This window comes from Marmota monax, unplaced genomic scaffold (assembly GCF_021218885.2).
Source record: "Marmota monax isolate L192 unplaced genomic scaffold, Marmota_monax_Labrador192_F-V1.1 WCK01_AAM20220418_F8-fsc00083, whole genome shotgun sequence".
Lineage (NCBI taxonomy): Eukaryota > Metazoa > Chordata > Mammalia > Rodentia > Sciuridae > Marmota > Marmota monax.
Window position 1 is genome coordinate 5627761 of NW_026692848.1, and position 23810 is coordinate 5651570.

The 23810-nt window shown below is 37.6% G+C and overlaps 1 protein-coding gene across 4 annotated transcripts in view; it reads left to right on the forward strand.

The window, feature by feature from the left end:
- Positions 1-23810, forward strand: part of Prkn (parkin RBR E3 ubiquitin protein ligase) — a 1229219-nt gene that overhangs the window by 34207 nt on the left and 1171202 nt on the right. Inside the window, exon 1 of one of the 4 annotated variants that reach the window (XM_046449313.2) lies at positions 651-23526. The exons of the other annotated variants lie outside the window; for them this stretch is intronic. Within the exon in view, the coding sequence (XP_046305269.1) occupies position 23526 (1 nt within the window). The 5' untranslated portion in view covers positions 651-23525. Of the gene's footprint in view, positions 1-650; positions 23527-23810 lie in introns of those variants that run through there. 4 annotated transcript variants of the gene reach the window in all.

Here is a 23810-nt window from a genome sequence, read left to right on the forward strand (position 1 = left end):
TCAGTTTTAAATCTCCAAGGTGGAAACACTGAGGAATATCAAAAGGTCTTCAACAAAGATAACTGGCCTTGTGTAATGTGCAGGCTGTGTTGGTAAAAGCCAAATGTATATTCAAAATGAGGACAACCTATTAATTTAAAGTTGATTGGAACAGCTTCATGTAAAAATGAGGGTAAATCAAGAAAATTAAATAAACATTCTAATGGGAAATGTGTAATGTGTAATGTGTAATGGAATACAGCTGCACAAATATTGTTACAGATAAAACTTGCATTAATGACTACTCAGTGAATTGTGTTTTTATTGCTTCACACTATTACAGTTTCTCAAATAAAAAAATAAATAAACAAGTGTTTTTTTTTTTTAACTTTATGGAAAAAAGCTCTGTGTTGGCCAAGTTGTTGCATTTTTAGGGTGAATTCTAGTTTTATTCAAGCTCATAACCATCAGGACATGTTTTTTTTTCTTTTAGCTGTCACAGGACATTCCCCCCCCCCCTTTTCACATTTTTCATTGGTGCATTATATATAATGATGGGATTTGTTGTTACATATTCATATATGCACATAATACAACAATATAATTTTCCCCAATTTCACTCCCCAGCACTTCCCTCCTTCTTCCCCACCTCCCACCCCCCACCCCCTGGTCCCTTTGTTAAGGAAAAATATGGAATATGGCATTGAAAAGAAACAAGCAGCACTTTGAGACGTAGAAGAGCAAACTTATTCAGAGGAATCCTCTCCAAAAGCTGAGCACTGCCTTCTGTTCTCAGGACTTTTATACAGTACAGACTCCTGGGTTTCAAGACTTTCTCATGCAAGTCTCCAGGCAGTTCTGCTTCCTGTGATAGCTGCTGAGCAAGCCTGATTACAGGAGCAGAAATGAGCAGGTTGCAGCTATTAACAAAGATAAAATGAAACATCTTCTGAAGGAGTCGCAGCTTCACCTTTCCTCTGCTGATCCCCCTTTGATTTTTATGAGATTCTTCCACTCCCACTTTTCTTTTCCTTTTTCCTCTAGCTTCTGCATATGAGAGAAAACATATGATCTTTGATCTTCTGAGTTTGAACTGTTTTGCTTAACATATTGGTCTCTAGTTCCATCCATTTTCCTTCAAGTGACATAATTTTATTTTTTTTTCTTTATGGCTGAATAAAACACCATTGGCTATGTAAACCACATTTTCTTTTTCCATTCATCCACTAATAGACACCTAGGCTCTTTCCATAGTTTACATATTTACACGGTTATTTTGAATTGTGCTGCTATAAACATGTATTTGAACTTATCACTATAGTATGGTAACTGTAATTCTTCAGGAAAAATAATGGGAAGTGGTATAGTTGGGTCATATGGTGGTTCCATGCTTAGTCTTTTGAGGGACGTCCATACTTATTTCCATAGTGGTTGCACTAGTTTACAGTCTCTTCAAAAGGAACAGTGTGAAAATATTCCTTTTTCTCCACATTCTCTTTTTCATTCATTATTATTTGTATTCTTGATGACTGCCATTTTTTGCTGGTGGAAGATGAAATTTTAGTGTAGTTTTGATTTGCATTTCCCCAGTTGCTAATAATGTTGAACATTTTTTCATATAACTGTTGGCCATTTGTATTTCTTATTTTGAGAAATGTATGTTTAATTCACTTCCCTATTTATTAATTGGGTTATTTGATTTTTGGGTGTAAAATTTTTTGAGTTCTCTATATATTCTAGATATTGATCTTCTGTCAGAAGAGTAGCTAGCAAAGATTTTCCTCCTATTCTGTAGGTTCTGGAGTGTTGATCCTCTGTCTCCTTCTAGGAGTTGCCTAGTTTGTGGTCTAATTCCTAGGTTTTTGATACATTTTGAGTTGATGTTTATGATGTTTATAAATAAAAAGTTTTCCCAGTACCTTTCATTAAGAAGGCAAGACATGCTTTTTGTATGACTTTATTAGGTACCAGAAATACCATCCCCAGGAAACTAGCCAAAGTACCTAAGGAATTATAGGTGACTTGCTGATGACCCATCCTCCAGTCATTCATGCAGCATATTCCATCCTTAGCATAGCTCCCTGGATGGACTGAGGCTGCTGGTTTAGCACAGACTAACTGCAGACCTGTGCATTGTCAGTGATCCTTCTCTCTGTGGTCCTTTATCTTCTAAGAACTGGCATCAGTTTTCTAGAGAAGCTCTTTCCAATAGCATTTTCTGCCATAGTACAAATGCTCTATCTGCTTCCTGATACTAATCACATAAGACTGTGGAGCACTTAAACTGTATTTAGTGTGACTGAGAAACAGAGTTTTAAATTTAATTCCATTTTAATTAATTTAAATTTAATAGCCATTTATGACTAGTGGCTACTGTTTTGGACAGTAGAGGTCTGGGATAAGATAGGCTTCTCTTCTTCACTGTTGGAGAAACAGGGGCAGATGATCAAGAGCAAGGTATCAACTATTTTGCATTTTACAATTATGTAAAATACAAGAAAGCAAAATAGAAATATAAATTCTTGTAATCTCAATGCCCCAATAAAACAATCACTCAGGTTTTTAAGGATACTGGATTTCCTTATATCATTTTTATTCTATGAATCACCTTTAATATCTAATTGCCTTTGTACAACTCTGTATATGAAAATTTTCTTTAATATTATGGGATTATTACATTTTATTTGCAAATGTAATTTTAATAAAGAGCATATTAGTCCATCAAGTGAATAGAATACACCATAGATTCTTATTGTTTCCCCCTTCAACTCTGGAGATTGAACCCAGGGCTGCACACTTGCTAGGCAAGTACTTTTCCACTTATGTACAACCCCAGCTCATTTAAAAATTTTTTTACTTTGAGACAAGGTTTGTGTTATAGTTGGGATCTTTCACATCCCTGGAAAACTCATGTATAAGGCATGTAGGAATGTTCAGAGGTGAAAAGATTGGTTACGAAAGCTGTAACCTTATCAGTAAATTGATTCATTTGGTGGACTAAGAATTTAAATGAATCATTAGGTGGTAACTATAGGCAGTGGCTAGAGGAAGTAGGTCACTGGGGGTGGGCCTTTGGAAACTACTGTCTCAGGCTTCTCCCTCCTTTGCTCTCTCATCCCTTCTCTCCACTTTGCTCTCTCTTTCTCCCCCTTCCCAGCTGCTATGAACTGAGTAGCTCTCCTCTACCACACCCTTCCACCATAAATATCTGCCTTGCCTTGGGCCAAGAGCAATGGAGTCAGCTGACCATAAACTGAACCTCTGAAACCAGGAAGCCAAAATGAACTTTTCTTCCTCTATCTTGTTTTTGTTAGGTACTTTGGTCACAGTAGTGAAAGCTGATTAACACAGTCTTGATGAGTTGCCAAGGATGGCCTCAAACTTGTGATCCTCCTGCTTTAGCCTCCTGAGTAGCTGGGATTACAGGATTACTTGATTACAGCCACTGTACAGGCCACAGAGCCATAGACTCCTTGTGGTTGGGTATCTAGGATGTTTTCATTGTTGCTGTTATACAAATGACTGCCATCCACATCTCTGTGACTGAAACTTCTTCCAAATGTTGAACAGGTCTTTGAAAATCTCTGGTAGGGTCAGAGAAATAGAATTTAGTGGTCAAGGATATAAATGTTTTAAGGCTAATGAAGATGTATGGCCATATTTCCCAAAATTTCATTACATAAAAAATACTCACTTTGTCACACCCACACTTATACTGGGCATCCAGCACACCCATAATTCTCTTTAATTTATGTCTTAGCATTTTATTTCATGATAAAATTGGCCCAAGTTATACCTATTTTTGATAAATTAAAGAGTTACAAGTTTTATAAGAGAATTTGTCCTTGGCAGATTTTTTCCCTGATATATTACTTTTTCTTTCACAGTTTTATTTTTTATGTTTTTATGGGAGAAAAGGAAACAAGAAAGTTGATGTACTGTTTTGTGCAGTTAAGCAAAGAGAAAGCTTCCATGCTATTTTCACGGTGATTCAAAAACACATGTGAAATTAAGTGGCCAAATGAGAGATTTTTCTATATTTTGCCTACTTTTTGCAGTAACTCTTTGTTCTATTTGCCTTTATCTCTTACATTTCTTATAATTTTTACTTGAAAGTGAAGGTTGAATCTAAAAGTGCCTTTTTCAATATTTATCACCTTGTGGCTGCTGTGAAAATAATAATAAAGAATTCAGAGTATAGCTTGTATTAAATATCTCCTGTTGTGCATTGTTAAAAAAAAATTATGTTAGACACAGTGGTCAGAAAATGATCTACTGAAGATTGCTGTAAATAAACAAGCCTGTAGATGAAAAGTTGAATTTATGAGACCAATAAGAAGTGATTATTCACTCTATAAAAGTGTTTATAGTGGGGTTATTACCTTAATAGTGAGCTTCACTAGTGAATTTATGTTTTCGTTTTTTAAAAATTGATTTACAAGCCTTTATGATCTTATCTTTTGCACTAAGTGAATTTATTGGAATAAGCATTTTACTGAAATACTTTAGGACTAAAAGAGATATGGTACCTCTAAAAGATAAGCTACTTACTGTTCTCTCATCAATTTATCAAGGCTGCTCTGAAGAGTTAAAATTGCAATGAGGATTAAATTTTTGCATTTCCAGCTTTCTTGGATTCGTATGTCAGTAATCTTGTTACAACAACATACATTCATATATATGTATGTATGTTTATTACTATTAGAGGAATAAAATTAAAAAGCTAGTTTAATGTATTTAATAATTTTGGGAAGGCAAAAAAATAACCATTTTAATGTTAAAGGTAATTAGATCAGAAACAAAAATGATACAACCTAGATGGTAGTGATATTTCATGCCAACATTGAAAAGGAAATATTATCAAGGAATGAACAAGGAAATTACCATAAGGGGAAGATTTTAAATGTGGATTATCAGGATGTGGAGCTTAATCCTTTAACTCATGGCTCTGGCCTTAGCGGCACGTTCTTCCTCAGAACCATTATTTTTATTTATTTTATTTTTTTATACTAACATTTTTAATTTTTAAAATAAGTAAGTATATAGTAAAAAAGTATAAAGTTTTATGAATGTAAGACATGGATTCTATTAAGTTATCACTACAATCCAGACACAATGTAGTAACATCACCCTAAAAGACTCCCCTGCTATTCCTATATAGTCACACTTTCTACTGTCCCCTAGCACCTACAACCACTATGTTCTCTGCCATCACAGTTTGTCTTTTATGAAATGCCATATAAATGGAATCCAACAGGATGCAAGTTTTTGAAACTAGATTAGTTCTCTTAGCACAAAGTCTCTGAAATTCATTTAAGTTGTTGCACATATCAATGGTTCCTTCTTTTGTATTGTTGAGTAGCATTATTTTGTTGATATTTACCATGAGAATCATCATTTTTAAAGCTTCATGGATCAGGGGAAAAATAAGGAGTGTAACCAGGGAGCATCACTCACACTTCAGTTTTTACTTTCTTGGTGTTGACACTGGAACAAAGCATTTACTGTTTTGAGAAAAAGTGATAGAATCAAATAAATATTGGGCAACATTTCTTAAAACTGTTTTCCAGAATAGTTGAGGCATCAATGCCTGTAACTTCATTAAGAGGCATGGTTATTTACCTCTGTCAGGCAAGACAGGCTTTTGAAAAACGTTCTGTTTAAAAGTCATAGATATAAACATAGAATGTAAAACTATAAATCTTCTAGATGAGAACATACACGATCTTGCTTACCTTGAAGTAGGCAAACATTTCTTAGATACACCACCAAAAGCCACCTTAACCATAAAAGAAAAAAATAAATAATGAACTATACTTTTCCAACATTAAGAACTTCTGATCTTCAAAACACGTTGTTAGGAGACAGGCAAGACTGCAAGGAACATACTTGCAAATCAAATCTAATAAAAGGAGTTATATGTAGAATATGTAAAAAATCTCTCAGAACTCAACGAATAATTAAAAAGAACAATAAAGCACAGATAATAATGTAAGCAACTGCTTCCCAAATGTGCCATATAGATGGCAAATATACACACGGAAAGATGCTCAATGTGAATCTTTAGGGAAGGCAGATGAGAGCCACAAGGGAATGCTTCTGTGCCCTATGAGAATGTCTAAAATGGAAAACTCTGTTCAGGTCAAGTCTTGAAGAGGATGGAGAGCAACTGGAAATTTCGTAAGTCACAGATGGGAATGGAAAATTATAATAGCCCTTTGGGAAAAATAATCTGGCAATTCTTAAGGCACAAACATATAGCTGCCATGTGACCTAGCCATTCTAGACACTTACCCAAGAACGCATTGCCCACACAAAGACTCATGTACAAATGTCCACAGCAGCTTTATTTGTAACATGCAGAAGCTGAAAATACATTGAATACCTATCAGCCAATGAATGACTAAAAAAATAGAAGTGCATCCATACAATAGAATGCCATTCAACAATAAAAAGCAGTAAACTGTTGCTGCATGCAACGCATGAGTGATTTCCAGATTCATGACATGGAAGAAAAGAAACCAGACAAAATGTATGAACTGTGTTACTGTGCTTGTATGAATTCCAGAAAATGCAAACTAATCTGTAGTTTTCATGGGCAGGTAGAAGGTAGGAGGACCTCTAGGAGAGGCCAGAGGAAAGGATTTCCAAGGCAGGAGGGAACCTCTGTGGTGATATCTAAGGATTCATTAACTAGATGCTAGTAACGCTTTCATGGGTGTCTACATTTATCCCAACAGGACAAACTGTACATGTTAAATATGGGCAGCTTATTATATGTCAGTTTTGCCTCGATATTTTTTTTTTAAATACAGTCCTTTTAATCTGTTTACCTAGGTTAGCACTTTTTCAAACATAGTTTGCTGTCTAGTCAGCAAAAACCCTTGAATTGATGAAGGTACAAATGTGAGTCTGCTGGACAATTGCATTTCACACTGGCAATTGACAGACTGGCTCTGGCATCAGTCAGTCACCCAAGGATAAGTAAGTTCACCTCTGACAGAGTTCCAGACGAGTATGATTGAGAGAACAAAATCTGAAATTCAGAAACAAACAGCAGTTGGCAAATATTTTCTCTTTTCTCCCAGTTATACAAAGATATCAAGAGTCCTCCAAATCTACCATTTCAAAAATGCTATCTTTGATGACAGTTTCAGGTGCAAAGTGTGTTTTTTTTCTTCACAGTGCTTTTCACAGAATGAGCACTGGTAGACACCAAGGCTGGGAGGCCCTGTGAACCAGTTCCAGCAGGTGAAGCTTTGTGCTGGTGGTGATGTAGTTTCATTCCAAAGGTGTAAAGCGAAGTCTCCATCTCTAGCTGGCTGCTTGTGTCCTTGGACTGCCCTTCCCTTAGATGTTTCCACCTCTCATCTGTGTGTTACCTTCCTTGATGTTCCTTTACCTGGCTGCTGCTCATTCTGCTTGATCTCTTCGGCCTTGTGAGCAGATCATGGGGTTGTGAGGCTTTTGAAGATAGGGCTGGGGCTTTGGTTAACCACGTTGTTAACGTAAGTCTGAATAAGTGCTGAATCTATGAAGTGCGTACAGCCTGGAAGAACTGGGTGGTGTCTTCTGCATGTAGTCAATCACGATGATAACTGCAATGGTGTTTGCCATACATTGCACTCTGGATTCTGAGCACAATGCAGTTAGTGTTATGTGTGGACTGGCTGGCGTTGATCTCAGAACACTGTGGTGATGCTATCCCCAAGTACTTCATTCTTCAGGTGAGGAAAATGAGGCCCGGAGTGAAGCACCTATGTACCTAGAGTACCTAGAGTACATAGGTGCTAACTACTGGGAAGTCAGGTTTATCCAGTATTTTTCCTAGCCCTTTCTACTGCATTTGGTGATTCATAGCTAATTTTTCACAATATGTTTGCAGATGTATTAGGTGCTATTGAGAGACAAATAACATATCTTTGACTCACCATCTAGTTACCAGTAACTTTGGCCTTGCTTGAAGCTCATAATATATACATTTCCTTTCTCTTCCTCTGTGGACCATGAGAACACTCCTCCAAATAACAGGATTGCTATTTCTCATCTGCCCATCCACTCGGCCTGGATTATTAGCACTTCTTTTGGGAATTTCAGAGTCTACATTTTTGACCTGCCACAATCCTAGCCAGACATTTCTGCTGCTGCGTTCTGATTTATCATGCCATTTCTCTGAACTGACAACTCAGAAATCTTAAACTTGGCAAGCTCACTCTCTGACAATATAGCTTTATTTTTTTCACCTCCACTGTTTCCTTTTTCCTAGTAAGTCAGATATGAAAACACCAAGACATCTGTTTTTAAGCACTGTGCCTATTACCATTGTAGTTAAATAATCCTCCCTGGCATTTCACTTGCTAAAGGCAGATGTGGCCAGTGGTTTCATCTTTGATCCTTCCACCATTAAACATTCCTAAGAATCCTCAGCTTTGTTTTGACCAGAATGCCTTTTTGTGTTTCTGTCACTGAAGCCTTTCTCTGTATGTATGATAAGAAGCCAGATGGCTTCTATCGTCCCCAATCCACCTCCAGAGAAATACCTTCCTCCTTAGGTTGTGTCTGAAGTTATCTCTTTCTTCGTGGATTTGAAATTGCAAAATTTCAGATTTACCATAATTATATACTTGTGTCTATTTCTGAACTTTCTAACCCAGTAATTTTTCTGTGTATGGGGCAGTTTTACATTATGGTGCTTTTATGATGCAGTTAAACATCTGCTAGGTCAGCTCTCCCTTCATTGTTACTTTTGAAGATGGTTATTCTCTGATCTATTTCAGATGACTTCAGAAAAATTTTATTAGACTTCCCCAAATTATATGACAGGGTTTATTAGAATTCCATTGAATCTACAGATTAATTAGAATTGATGATTTTCAACAAATTTTTGTTCCCATCAGACATACAGTATCTTTAAATGTACTAGTTTGTTTTTGTCTGTCCTTTCACTAGTTCTCTTCAGATAGGCCTGCATAGAGATCACTACAGGTGTTTTTATTTTATTGCTCATGTAAGTGGCATTGCTTTGGTTTCCTTTGACCTTCAAAGCTCTCTCCTTGTGATATCACCCAGCCCTGTGAACTCAGCGTCACCTCTGTGCAGATTACTTCCTGAGCCACATGATGAGTTGCCACACCCTATTCTCCCTTTCTGTTGAACACCATCACCCCTTGTTTGCCAGAGCTGCCCCAAATTCATTGTACCTACAGGTGAACCATCTTTCTCTGCCACTCCAAACCACCCCCCCCTTCTTAAGTTTTTCACTATCCTAGCTATGAGGCCAAAACCCGGGACATCATCTTGGGCAGACTGGTCTGCTCCTTACACAATATTTGTTGTATGTCTTTCCTTCTTTCCAGCCTCACTGTCAGTATTATCTGTTACCTGGATTACTAGCATTTCAGCCTCTAGTCTCTTGCTAGTCTCTGAACCCCGTCTGTCTGTGATGATAATTCTAGTGCCTAAAATATTGATGGCATTGTCACTTCAGCCTGCCTCTGCTTTGCTCACCTGATAAGGTCCAGAAGCATCAATTGCTCCTGTTTTGGCCCTAATAGAATGTTATGTTCTTGTGTGCTCCCACACCTCAGCTTCCTCGAGCTCCAGCCTGAGGGTCACTCTCCAATACCGTGTCCCTAGCTGGATGCACTCTGCTCTTTCATATCCCTGTTCCCGTGTCACTTGTATTGTGATTCCTTTTTGTCCTGCATCTCCGCCCCTCAACAATTCACCATTTCCTCCTCTTCAAGGAACACTGTACACCTCTCGTATGGGATGTGTCACTCGAGTCACTGTTTTACGTTGGTACTTGAGTGTCTTTCATTTTCATGTGAGGCTTCAGTTAACTGAGTTTAAAGCTATGAAATAAATATAGCCTGGAAGAATTGAGCAGTATCTTTGCAGACAGTTAAAACTATAAAGATAAATATAACAACAGTATTTCCTACAATGAGCTCTAATGTGTCCTGACACCATGTGATTAGCACTGTGTGGATTTGTGCCAGTCTCCAAGCCCTGAGAGGAATGCTGCCATGAGAATTCTGTTCTTTGGGTAAGGAAAACGAGACCCAGAACGCCACTGATTTCTCCAGAGTCCCCAGTGCTAACAACAGAAGTCAAGTTCGAACCCTGCTGGCTGGGTAGGAGTGTCAGCTTCAACCACTGTCTGACTTCCTGGCAGTTCTGCAGTTGCGCCATAACCTTGCTGACCAGAAGCTCAAACGCATGATTGAAACTTGATATAAGCATAGGTTCCTGATTCTGTTGTCTTAAGCTTTCTCTGTAAAGTTTGGATGTCTATTTTTTCTTTTCTGAATTTTTTAAAGAAAGAGTGAGGAGTGAGCCAATAATGCTAGTGATGTTCCCAAGATGAAATGCTGGATTTCACACTATCTGCAATCTATTACATCAGGTCCCAATCTTTCTGCCTGACTTTCTGGGGCTTCCAACACCTGGGCCCACTCTACTTCTGTACTTGACTTACAGATACCAGTGCCCCTCCCACGAGGCCTGACAGCCCACCAGGCCCCTCCCGAGTCTCACAGTGTTGCTCTCCTGTCTCCTGTGTCTGCTCTGATGGCTGGCTTCCTCTCTCCATCACCAAAGCCTGTCTTATGGACAGTGCCCCCATGATTTTTCTGACTGATTTACACAATTCTTCAACTATACAGGTTAACATTGGCTTGTTTTCAAAATTCCATAAACAGTATGAATAAATAATATATATCTATGTGTCTATATTTATCTATTTATGGAGATAGATAAGATATGTATTATTTTCCACTAGGGATAAGTATACAACAGATAGTAAATACCCTAGTATGACTGATAAATTTTGTGATTTGAACATTTTAATTACTGCACAAAGGTTTCAAAAGTATTTGATTTTTCTCTTTAAGGAGTAATGTATGACCCTGAGGGATTTTAGTTTTCTGTATATTCTCAGCACAATGACTTCAACTCTTCTTTAGTATGTCTATAAGTAATTTTTCTTCAACAAGCAGTAGAGTAGAAAGAATGTCAGAAGTGGATTTTTGGGCTGTTAATCCCATTAACTTGTTTTCTGGTGTTAGCTATATGGCTTATCTCCTTCAGGTATAAACAGATAGGATTATACTCGAGTATTCCTAAGATTCTCTTGCTCCAAAAGGCCCTTACCAGTGAATTCCAGAGTATGTCTAGCATCTTGTATCAGTTAGGCAACGTTGACACCATCTACTATTTGGGCATAATTAAAATAGAACTTTAACTTTTAAGTCTTATTTGGTTTATAGATTAATATTCTTATGAGTCAGTGTAAAAACTGTCTACATATAGATTGTAGCTGCAAAATATTATGATCCTGTTAGCTGCTTCAGAGATCTGGCAATTTTCTGAAGTTCTGTAGGAAAAAATGTTAACTATGGTACGATCTCATATTTTCCCCCTTAGCTTTCATAATCTTGAAAAATAACTCTTCTCATTTCCCCCCTAACACCCACATTGTTGAAGCTGAAAGCTGTGGTGGAGGTCAGGACTTGGTTCTAATTCAGGGCCCAGCATTCTGTCTGGCTGAGGTACAGGAGCTTGACCCGCTCTGTGTGGCTTTGCTGAAGTATTTGTCCCCTGTGAAAGCCAATATGGTCAGCAGCACCAGCATAGATAAAGAGCTGCGTAAGGTTGTATTTTAGTGGCAAGGCTGTTTTGTGGCCATGTTCTGCAGGCAGACTGGAGGTGACAGTATTATTTACTTTTGTTGCTCGGGGTCCAAAGAGAGAATAAATTGCTATTGATTTTTGAGACATTCCAGTGAAGGGTCTGAATGCCTTCAGAAGAGCTGGGTGGCAGGACAGCCAGTGCTGGCTCGGAGACTGCCTGTTAAAATGAAAATTCATTTTCTTGTTATTGTCATAAAGATTTTTTTCATTCTTAGAGCCAGTTACAAGAAGATGTGGCTGTGGGGGAGTGTTGCTATTATGAATGTTTTCTGTCCCCTGAGAGAGTGGAATTCAGCACCTTTCACAGCGTTTGAAATTGACAAATAGAGTTGTGTGTGTACTTGCATACATGTAATCACCTGGACTTAAAAGTGATGTTTAATTCTGTTAGTATATTATGTGCTCTCCCAGGACACTTCTAGGTTTTTCAAATGTTTGGCCTCACGAAGGAAGGAAGTTTGAATTTTGTCTTATTTTGTTTTAACTTGCGAGTGTGTTTTAAAATGATGCATTTGCTTTCCTTGATGATTTCTTAATTTGCACTCCTCCCCACCCCCATAGCCCCCAGCCAGATTATTTCTTCCTATAATATTGAGGATCCTACTTTGTGTGCCACCTGAAGGGCCATACCAAAGGAATGACTGAAGATTGGCTCACGCATTACCCATGAGTCATTTTTCTTAAATCAATAATGCACTTCTAATTTAATAGTCTAGGATGACTCATAGTTTCAAACATTTGTTTTGGCAAACGAAAATTGTTGTGATCCAGAAATTCACGGTTATGCATAAAAGTACCAACTCAGCGGAAGCTTGTTCTGGCATAGAATGGGAAAGAGGATGAGAATGAGGTGATGGCCCTGAATTAGGAAGTACTATTTAAAAGAACATAGAAACTTAGGCAATGATAAAGAGTTAAATCTGAATTTCTTTTTTTTTCCCTTGTCGATGGAATTCTATCTATTTATTTATTTATTTATTTATATGTGGTGCTGAGAGCAACATTTTATAATGTCTTTATGCCAAAAACAAATTTGGGTTTAAATATTTTCCCATAAATACCTTATACACATAACACTTTAAAAGTCAGGTCAGGGTTTAAAAATAGAAAACTCATATTTAGACTAAGTTGGTAATTATGTTAGAGCACCATAGTACATCAGTAAAATAATATAACGAGATTTCCTGGTGCTGTGAGCTATGTGGTATCTATAACCTGCACATTTAACAATAATCACCCGTGTAATGTTGCTCCATGAACAACGGAGTTCGACTACTAACCATTAGTTAACTTATGCTAGGCAAGTGCTCCACCACTGAGCTACCCCAGCCTCTAAATCTGAATTTCTTAAAGTTTAGATTATCAGTCAGAATTCCAAATGCATAGTCTCCATAAAAGCCTTATATTTTAAAGTAGGGGCATTTTGGACCCAAGAAGACACAACTTTAAATGTTTTTGACTGTGCTGTGTCTATACAATAATTTTATATTTCAATGGATTACCAGTCATCTAGTCAGATATGTACACACTTAAAATATGTTTATTAGAAGTGGGCAGATACCTACACATTTTTGGTTTCACAAGTAGAAATCTCAAGCTTCTAAGTTAAGGACAGGACTGGCATTGTCACCTTTCTCTGTGGCAAGGGTGTTCTAGTAGAGAAAAGCATAGATTTAAGCGTTCAGGGCCTGGGTTTCAAAACCCAGTTCTCCCAGTTCCTCATTGAGCATTTAAGCAAATGTTTAACCTTGGTAGGCCTTGGGATATCAGGTTCTGGGAAGTAGGAAACTACATCTGTCCTAAAATGAAAATGAAGCTGTAATTGCAGGTGAAGATACTTTTCCCCATCAATTAGCCTAAGATTACCCATTTGAAAAATAAGTATTTTTGCAGTAATAAATATTAACATTTATTGGGTATTTATCATGTGCCAGAATCTGTCCCAAATACTTCATGTGTATACCAACCCCTCAGAGGCAGGGGCTGATATCATCCACATCACAGAGATGAAGAAATGGAGGCAAAGGAATGGAAGAATTTGCCTCCTTTTTATCTGTGAAATGAAATAGTAATAACAAGACACTGTGTAACTTAAATTTGGACCACTTTCAGTGATCTTTTTGGCAATCATTTTACCGTTCTTATCATAACTCTCTTACCTTAGCACATACTTACTGGTGTTAAATGCATTTTGAAAGCTTAACTAAAAGATTTTAAACATCATTCAGATCTTACACACACTACATGTGAATTATATTCTCTGTAATTTGCCCATTTCAAACTAAAAAAATCCTGCTGGCTCTGCATTCTGATGATATAGCACAAAAAGGAATCTTATTTTTAATGCTGAACTGAGAAAAACAAAATGCTAAGGTAAATCTTTCACGTACAGAAATAATTTGTGCCAATAAAAAAATTGTTAAATTATCACTGTTGAGGCTTAGCCAGCTCTCTGAATTGCTGTGGATAATTGAGGCTTGACAGTTCTTAGTAATATTATCAGGAGTGTCTTTCAGAAGATAATTTCCTTTATTGTCTTTGATTAATTTGTAAGTAATTGGATGGAGTTTAGCAGTAACCTGGTATGTTCACTCTTATTAATATAGGGTTGAATTCATGATCCTAAGTACTTTGTGAGCTCATTTTAAAAGGCTATCTCCATTTCAACTTTTAAATCAATGTTTGTTTATAGGGAAAATAGGATTAGTGAATTTGGTTGTCCTGAAACTCTGTCCTGTTACATGGGTGATTATTGTTAAGTTCAAATGTGCAGGTTATAGATACCAGGTAGCTCATGGCAATAGGAAACCTCATTATATTATTTTACTGATGTACTATGGTGCTCTAACATAATTACCAACTTAGCCTAAAAATGAGTTTTCTATTTTTAAACCTTGACCTGATTTTTAAATTGGAGTGTGTACAAGGTATTTATGGGAAAATAATTAAACCCAAATTTGTTTTTGACGTAAAGACATTATAGAACGTTGCTCCATGTGAACAACACAGTTCACCTACTGAATTTATGTTCTTATTTCCTGTGCTTTGCTCAGCTTCCGGAACATTTCACTCTTAAGTGCTATGTGGAAATGAGAAATTTGTGTGCTGTGACTTGTTGTGTTTTAGAAGTAATGGCAAGAGCATTTGTGTGTGCACCAATGTCATTTTTTAAAAACGATGTTATAGTTCACATCTGTTACAGCTCCTTTGCAGATTTAATTATTTTCCCCATTTCAGTGGGAAAATCGAGGTTATTTATTCATCGTGTTACTCTTTATGTGCTATTATAATGATTCTTAGACTTTCAAAACTTCCCTCATTCTAATCACAGTAAGAAAAAACCCCTTGACAGAAACAAAGCTGCCCCTTTCCACAGCGAAGTCTCAGGGCTGACCTGGAGTGGCCTGGAGAGGACTGTCTTGTGGGTGCTGGCCGTCATGGCGAGCAGCCGAGCTCGGCCTCATCCTCCCACCCTTTCCTTCAGTCCGGAGCTAGTGCAGACTTTAGGCTGTCATCCTTTCTTTTTATGTGGGGAGACGGAAGCCTTCGTCATTCCTACGTGCCTCTTTACTGCCCTCGTGTTCCCTTTTTCCTGGATGTGCACAATTCTGTCTTCCAGGAAGCTCCAAACCAGTCATAGTACTTTTAAAAACTATGTGAAAGAGCATTTTAAAACAGTTAAAGGTGTTCTTATTTTTGCGGTCATTTCCTGGGGACATGGTTCAAGCCGGCACTGGCTGAACAGAGAAACGGTGGTGGTGTGCCTGCCATTCGGGGGATTTCCAGTGGTCTCTGCCTGGTCCTTGCTGGTGGAGTGCAGCCTCTCCTGTCCGTGCTCATCCTCGCAGGAGGTGGTCAGGCTCCCGCCTTCTCACTTAGAGAAGTACAAAGGTCCCTATGGCATTGGCAGTAGCCTTTTTCTGACACACTTTTCTCTCTTGTGAAAGGGGACAGTAACAGTGCCACCTCACAGGATATCATGAGGACTGCAAGAACCAGTATGTGCAACATTTTGAGCGATTCTGGATGAAAAACTCTTTACTAAGAATTAGCCAACAGGAACATAGGACCACCGGCTGCCAGTTGTACAGCTGAACTGTAGGATGGAGGCACTCTTGGCAACGGCTGGGTGCTGGCTTCCACTCTGCTTCCTGCTCCTCCTAGTGCAAAATGCTTCTCCCCTCTTTTATCCCAAGGCCCCTGGGACCCTCAGTCCCTCCCTGTCAGCCTGTTCATCTGGCTGCCCCTCTCTTCCTCAACCCCAGCCTTTGGAACAGAAAATCTCTGTAACTGTGCATTGAAATCTTTCCTGCCTCACATTCAACTAATTGTTCTCTGTGTCTTTGTTTCTGCTTTAAAAAAAAATGTATGAGGGACTAGAAAATATATCAAATATGTTGAAAGGCATAGATTATTACCTGAGTCAGAGTTCTTCCTATTTACCAACATATTATGTCTGCTGAATATTGATTTCCAGGATATAGGACACTTCATGTGTCAGAGAGAAGAGCCCAGAATAATGTTTATTATTGCTAGGGAAGAAACTACTGTGTTCAGGGTTCTCTATCCTGCCTAGATCACACCCCTGCTGGATCTCCCAAACCAATCCACACTAACTTGAACGCCTGTGGAAACTCTAGTTCTGGCACCTGTTTAATTTCTAATTATTACTTTATCATTCTGCTTCAACCTGATTTTATTCTCTTCAGCTTCTAGCTCTGCTTACACATTGGAACTTTTATAGAAATGGTGTTAGAAACTTGTTCTTTGAGCTCCTGACTCAAGTTGAGAAACTGAAATGCGGTGGGGGCAATTGCTCCCTGACCCCTGGTATTTCTCGGTTGAATGTTCTGTCACAGCACCCAGAATTCTTAGAGTCATAAATATCATCTCTTCAATTTTTGACGTAAAAAACCTTGAGAACTCAATCCAGGAACCCTCATATACAAACTGAATAAAGGAATGGATTAAACTGGCAAGCCCATAGTTTGGCTTGACCATTTTGAAGACCAGTGAGCAGAGCATGGTGATTACCATCATTCATCCCATCCATCTACTTGACAAACTTTTCTGAGTGTTTACAAGGCACTGAATCTGGAGAGGTAATAGTGGTACAAGGACGAAACAGAGAACTTTTCCATCAGAATCCTCCCACTCAAGCAGAATGAAGTACAAAATGAGCACTGTCTCAGAAGCTATGAAGTCAGAGAGAAGTAAACAATTAAGGACTAGTTCCTGTTTCCAAGATGGAAATGGAGAACATGTAGAGGAAATTGCCTGCAGGGCACAGATAGAATACAGAAGTATAGAACAGCATGGAGGAGAGAAGAGCTGTGGCCTCCTGCATGCCTCATGCCTCAAAAGGGCTGATGCAGTCATGGGGCAAAGCCAGCTGACTGATTTAAGTGAGAGGTATGATGCTTAGTTTTATTTCTAAGCACTGGCAGAGCAGAGGAGGGAACATATGCTCTTAAGCTTAAAAACATGAAGGTGATTTCTTTATAATAAAATAATTATACTGTAAATTTAAAAATTTTTTTTGACTTTATTTTGGAGGGAAACAATTTTGTACTGTGTTGTGGGAGAAATTTGTGTTCTTTGAACATCCTAATGGTGTGAACAGGAAAAATGTATGAGATGGTTAAAACAGAAGGATTACCATAAAGTATATTGCATTTTGTGCACGATGAATAAATTTCACAGGATTTTTAATACCATGTTTTATGTTTCATAATGATAAATTAATTGTATATAGACACCTTATTTTTCTTTGCAGATAAAAGTCACACAATCCAAGCAGATGAAATGTATTTTGGTATTCTCGTTTTATCTGGTAAACTTTTTATGGTTTTGCTATTTTGTGAAAGCATATTACTTTTCATTTTCCATGATGAGAATATAATAATGTAATGTTTTATGAAATGTACTTCTGGGAAGTATGTAATACAGCAGAGGGAGTTTGGTTTTATATTTTTCTGATGTAGAACTTCAGAAATAGAATAATTTCTTTTTTGGCACCTAATGGGTTAATGATTCATGGCACAGAAGCCCATTTTTATGTTAAAGTAAAATTACTTTGAAAAATATGCCTTAATTGAAACCCTATTTAATGGTAAAATTGTTATTGATTATGATCAAAATGCCCAAGACAGTGATGAATTCATCAATTTCTGTTTCAGGGGTGTTATAAATCTTTTAGTGGGAGCTGGAGAACGTGAACAAGATGAACATTTTCAAATTATACTGGCACATTACTTATTATGTGTAACTTTCTTAATCTGTATACTGTGTAGGAATGGAAATGGCTTTTAAGAAGCAATGGAGAAAAGTAGCTCACACTATTATATATGCCACAAATCTAGCTGGAATGAAACTTGTTCTAAGAGAAACTTAAAAATGTGAAGCTGGAACTTGACTGAATGATGCATTTGAGTTAAAGGAAGAAAGACAAATTGCATAATTATTAAGTATGACCACAAAGGAATTCTATGTACAATCATAGAAAAGCCGCCCCTTGAACTCACAAAACTAAGGAAAGTATTATGATATTTAACCTTCCCACCATGTTATCAAGGTGAGAAAGACTGTAATGTTTAATTCACAAAAAGTTCTACTTTTAAAGCCCTCAAGCAACTTTCACCCATGAAACTTAAAGAGTTTTCAAAATTGCATACATAGCTTGATTCTTTCCAACCTCTGTGTGTATGTTCATAGAATATACTATTTCCTCTTTTTCCCACAAAAGAAGTGGTAAGACATGTTTTTTTTTTTAAATGTCATAAGACTGTTAAAATACATGTACCTATTTAAAAGTCCTTCCTAAAGATCCTTTCAGTACAGCTTGTCGTGAGTCATACTTGTAACAAGTGGCTTCTATGGTACTGTTGTTGTAAGAGAAGGGGATGTGTAGATGGTTGATGTTCAGATTATAAGGTTTCCATTCATACTCAGGTCATTGATCTTGCCATAGATTGTCTTGCTATGAGCACCACCTAGATGTTCATTTTGCTTTCTTTTGAGTAAGTAGTATCTCCCTGTCATCTGGTTTTTCATAAGCACTTTGTTAAGTGTGTCTTTGTACAAAAAGCCGGAGAGAAGTTAAACTGATAGAACCCTTGCCCACTAAAAACTAATTTCAGATCATGAAACAAGAATGGAATACGTTGTAAAAAATGTGTGTAAATAAATAACCAGGGAACCAAAGCAATACAGAGTGATTTTAAGTGCATGTGGTTAAATTAGCATCATGATCATCAGATTACAATTACAGGGTTTGATTTTGTTATGAATATCAATATGCTGCACCCCTTGTTGTAAATGTCCTCAAAATCTCTGAATTGTTCCTATCATCTGTTATAGTATTATATTTTTATGAATTCTAAAATGACTGCACCCTCTTTTTCCTATGATCCAGGGAGGTATAAAACACAAATATTCTAAGTTTTGAATTGCAGAAACACAGCCTCCGTATGATAATGTTCCCCAATAATTTGGTGTTTGGTTTGGGCCCAGAACCCATTACTACATTCCAACACCAGATTGTACTGAAATGGTAGTAGTAAAGCAGCTTGACAAGTGGCCCCATCTGCCTGTCCTCTGAAGGGTCTCCCACTTGTTTTTGGTATGGGTTTCTTTGAGATGGACTTATTACAGGTGTTTTCTTTCAGCCATTTTTACTGAGTGTAACTTGTTTAACTATCTTGGAGAATGTGGCATAAACAAGGCTTAAAAAAAATGAACCCTTATAGCCTGAGTACCTTTTCCATCTTACTTGTCTAAACTAACTCACAAAGAGCTCTTGGACACAGTTATACTGTCACCACCATGGTCAATAAGAAGGATGATGTTACTTATTGTAAATTAATGTTGGGCACATTTACTGAGCCAGAGGACCTCCATACCCCCTCCTCCCAACCAATGTGCACACATAGCATTTCCAATTTCCAATGGCTCTGCTGTTTTGCTCCATATTTGGGTGACTGAGGCAGAGTCCTCTGATGACTAACTTGTCATTTATTGGACCTGACTTTAGCAAATTTTTCCAAATCCTTATTGAAAAATTTTCCCTTAAATTTTTCTTTCCTGGGCTGGGAGCATAGCACATGCAAAGGCCCGGGTTTTAATCCCAGCACCTTAAAAAGAAGTAAAACAGTCCCTGTTCATACGGAACTTCTGATTTCAGGCCCAGTGTTGGGAAATGAGGTAATCATAAATATGACTAGTCCTGTTTGGAGTAAGGGCTGTCTGATATATTTATATCAAGGACTGAACTCTGTTATCTGACTGGAATAGTCTTTATATTTAATATATGAAAGAAAACTATTAGGCTTTGGGATTTTAGTGAAAAAAAATCACATTTTTAAGTTTTACCTTCATGCTGTGTTTATTGCTTAGTATTGATATTAAGCAAAATTACCACATTTATCTCCCTGTCTTGGCAAAATATATGATTTTGGTTACTGAAGGAAAAAAATTCAAGCAAAATCATATGCATATGTTTCAATATACATTGGCATAAATATATTTGGTTTCCTGTTGTTATGCTCCTTATTGTTATTGTTGTCCGCTCCAGAGAAATTTGAGATGTGAACAACTCTGACAAAAATGTTACTACAGTCTTATGTTAATATGATATCATTTCAAGAGTTAAATTTTTTGAAAAGCAATTCAAAGTTCATGATCCCATAACAAGCATAATCCATGCTGAGTGCAAACACTGTATGTCCCCATGTGCATTTCATTACACTTCCACTGTAAGCACCACATGTACCTCAAGCAGCCTGAGTTAGACTTGCTGTGAGAATCATAACTTTGACCTTCTCCATCAGTATTGTAAATTCTCAATCCATACATTGTAGTAATATTGTCATTGGATTTATTATTCGATCCTAATAGTTCAATAGATAACTAGAACAATTTTTAAAGAAAAATAGATAAAAATAAAATTTCCTTGGAATAGCCACACTAGAAGAGGGTGAGTGAGTAGACATCTTAATGCAGGCCTGCACAGGGAAGCCTTCATAGAGCTCTCTGCGCCTCCTTCCTGATCCCTCTCACGTCTTACCAGGTGGCCTGGGGACACTTGTGGGAACATCTTCAGAACCAGGAACATCACCCCAAGTCTCCATCATCATGTGGTCCAGACCCCTCACACCACATCTAGACACAAGTCCAATTCTGCTGCTTACTGCTGTTTGGACGCAACTCTCCACCTCGACTCTAGCGTTCTATTCGGTGCTTTCCTTGCCTGCTCAGCCCTGACTTCACCAAAGGCTGATCCCTCTGCTGCTTTGATGATAGTGGCTCCACAAAATAGCTCTATATTTTTAACAGTGATCAGTTCAAGTAAAAAATTAAGTGAATGAATGTGCCGCAAATATATATATCTTTTGTATTAAAATAGTTAAGAACTCCTAGCATATTTATAAAACCATATTTAAATTCCCCATTGAACTCAATTGTAAATGGGAAAAAATAAAAGCTTTATATTTTCTAATGTTGTGGAGTGTATAGAAATATCCTTTAATGCATTAGTTTTTGTTGTGCACAAATCTAGAAAACAGTATATTAAGAGAAAACAGTATTGTCAAATCCTTAGATACCATTGGTGGCTTCAACATTTAGTTTTTGTGATATAGAAGCAGCCTATAAAAGTTTGATTTTTACTCTGTCAACTTAAATGCAAACAATAGAACAGAAAATGGGCTGCCATTTAAAGTGAGAAAGAAGAGGAAATATTCCAGACCCAGAGTTTGGACGTGGTCATTCCTCCCTGGCCATGTGTTTGGTCTCCTTAGTTCCTGGTCCAGTAGCCTCCACACCCATACAGTAGTCTTTTCCAGGAGACTGGCACCTTGGGTGGCTCTCCCCCATTACCCTCCCCGATTCTTCTAGAAAACTGTCATGTCAGAATCAGAAAGAGCATAAATGTGTTCAAGGGTTATTGAATCCTTTTCAGTTTGCAAATTCCTTTTTTAATAGGAAGAAAGCAGTGGTGTAATAAATTCTCAAATGATCAAATCAGTTATTTTGTATAAAACACATTTATCTTTAATTAAGCATGTAAACAAGGAGTCGTTGATGGCAAATGCTGGCATTGCTGGAAACTTTTCCTGCCTCACAGGCTGAAAGTGTGCACTGTAGTCCAGACAGGGGTTAACTGTGTAAGCTGAATAATGTATTGGATGGAAGTAGCAATGAAACAATATTCTTTGTACTCCTTGCACTCTGGCCAAGAGAGTTTCTTCCTTAGTCCAGGAAGACACCACCCAGACCCCAGGGCCACCAGAGGCACCCCAGGGGTGAGGACCCCAATGGGGCTGGGGGTTCTAGTTCAGTGCAACCTTACAGATGTAGGTGCTGATCCAAACTTTTGACCTAGACAAGCATTGACTATACTGCCAAATTAAAATACCAGGGTAAAAATAGTATGTGTGTCATTAACTTTATAAGAAATATGTTTGTACAGAAAAGCCTCTAAAGGATACACACCAGAATGTTGAGTAGCTGCCACTACCTGACATCTCAGGCCTCTATTTTCTTTTACAACAAGAGACTTATACTACTTGTATCAAAGTTTTAGAATGGACACCTTGTGTTTAGAGGTGTAAGATCATTTCAAAGTCTTGTATTTTCCTAGTTCAAGTCTGTCAACAAAGTTACTAATAATGATTGTACTTCACTTGACTTGTAAATTAGTGGTTTTGAACTTGATAGTCTCAGAATATTTTCAGCATACAGTGCTCTTATGTGTGATCTGTACAAGGAGTAGGCACTTGAATGGGATACAAAGGAAACACTTTCCAAATTTATTAATCAGAGTGACCTTTGCAATATATGTTTTCTGATTTGCAGAAGACCCTATGCCTTATTGATGAGGGTGAACATATGCAAAATGGTCATGGATCAGACATCTCAGATGGAAAATAGGTGTGAAATTCCAAAAAGTTCAAGAATTTAAATATAATGTCATTCAGAAAGACAGTTGTGAATCAGTGAAAGCTTTCAGAATTAGTACTAATGAAGTAGCAATTGATAGCAGCTGAACATTAGATGCATTTTAAGGAACTGGGTTCTTTCATTGTTATTTTTATAACTATATAAAAACTTATCCATACCCTTACTTACATAGCAATAGTTATTTATGTAAATATTGCATGCAATTGTGGATTCAAGTGCTCAATTATCCTAAAGGAGAAGACTAGATTATTCTTGCAAAAGAAACTTGTGTTCTATAGAATTTTGATATATACAATTCCAAAACTCTTGTATGGCATGGTACTGTTTCACTAGATGAAATAGTATATACACATTGCCTTGAAAACTTCTAAGAGAATTTTATGTTGCTTAGCTTCCTGTATTTTAAAAAATAATAATTATTGAAATTATCAAGTGAATATAATGAAACATTTATTGATTAAAAGTTGGTATAATTCACATAACTCTAAGGAACTTTGTTAATATAGATTTAGGGATTTTGACTATACACATTATTAAGTGAAGCTAAATTCGTTTGCAAATTTATAGTGTTAAATGATCAGAATACCGTGTACCCCAAACATCTCTTAAATTAGGAACTAAATATTCCTAATCATTGTTCTGCAAAGGATGTGAGAACCTACTACGCACCGTTGCATAGAGTTGTTCATTTCTTCATTTGTTTTTCATCCAAGTTTTCATCTGCCCTTGGTAGGCACTGCTCTGTGTACTGTGGATATGATGTGGACAAGCACGTCCCCAGCAGCCCCTGTCCTCCAGCAGCAGGAACACTGAACCCATGATGCCACAAGGATCTGTAAAGAAGGGTGTGGTGGGAAGGAGTCCCCCTGGAGGAGCCTATAACTGGGCTCAGAAAGTAGGTGATTTGCAAAGCAGAGAGAAGAGGGAACAGCTTGCTGAGGCTGTGTGCTAGGAGGGTACCTGGAGGATGAGTGCTGGGACTGGAGAGCCAAGCGGGAGGAGAGAGTACACCTGAGTATGGGTGAGGTCCCGTGTTAGAGATGAGGACTGCAGGTTGTTACAGGGGTGGGCCGGGTTGGTGGTAGCCTTTAGTCAGATGTGTTCTTCAAAACCAATACTCTGGATGCAGTGAGAAGCAAGGGTTAGAGGGGACAGGAAAGAATGATAGAAGGCTCTTGC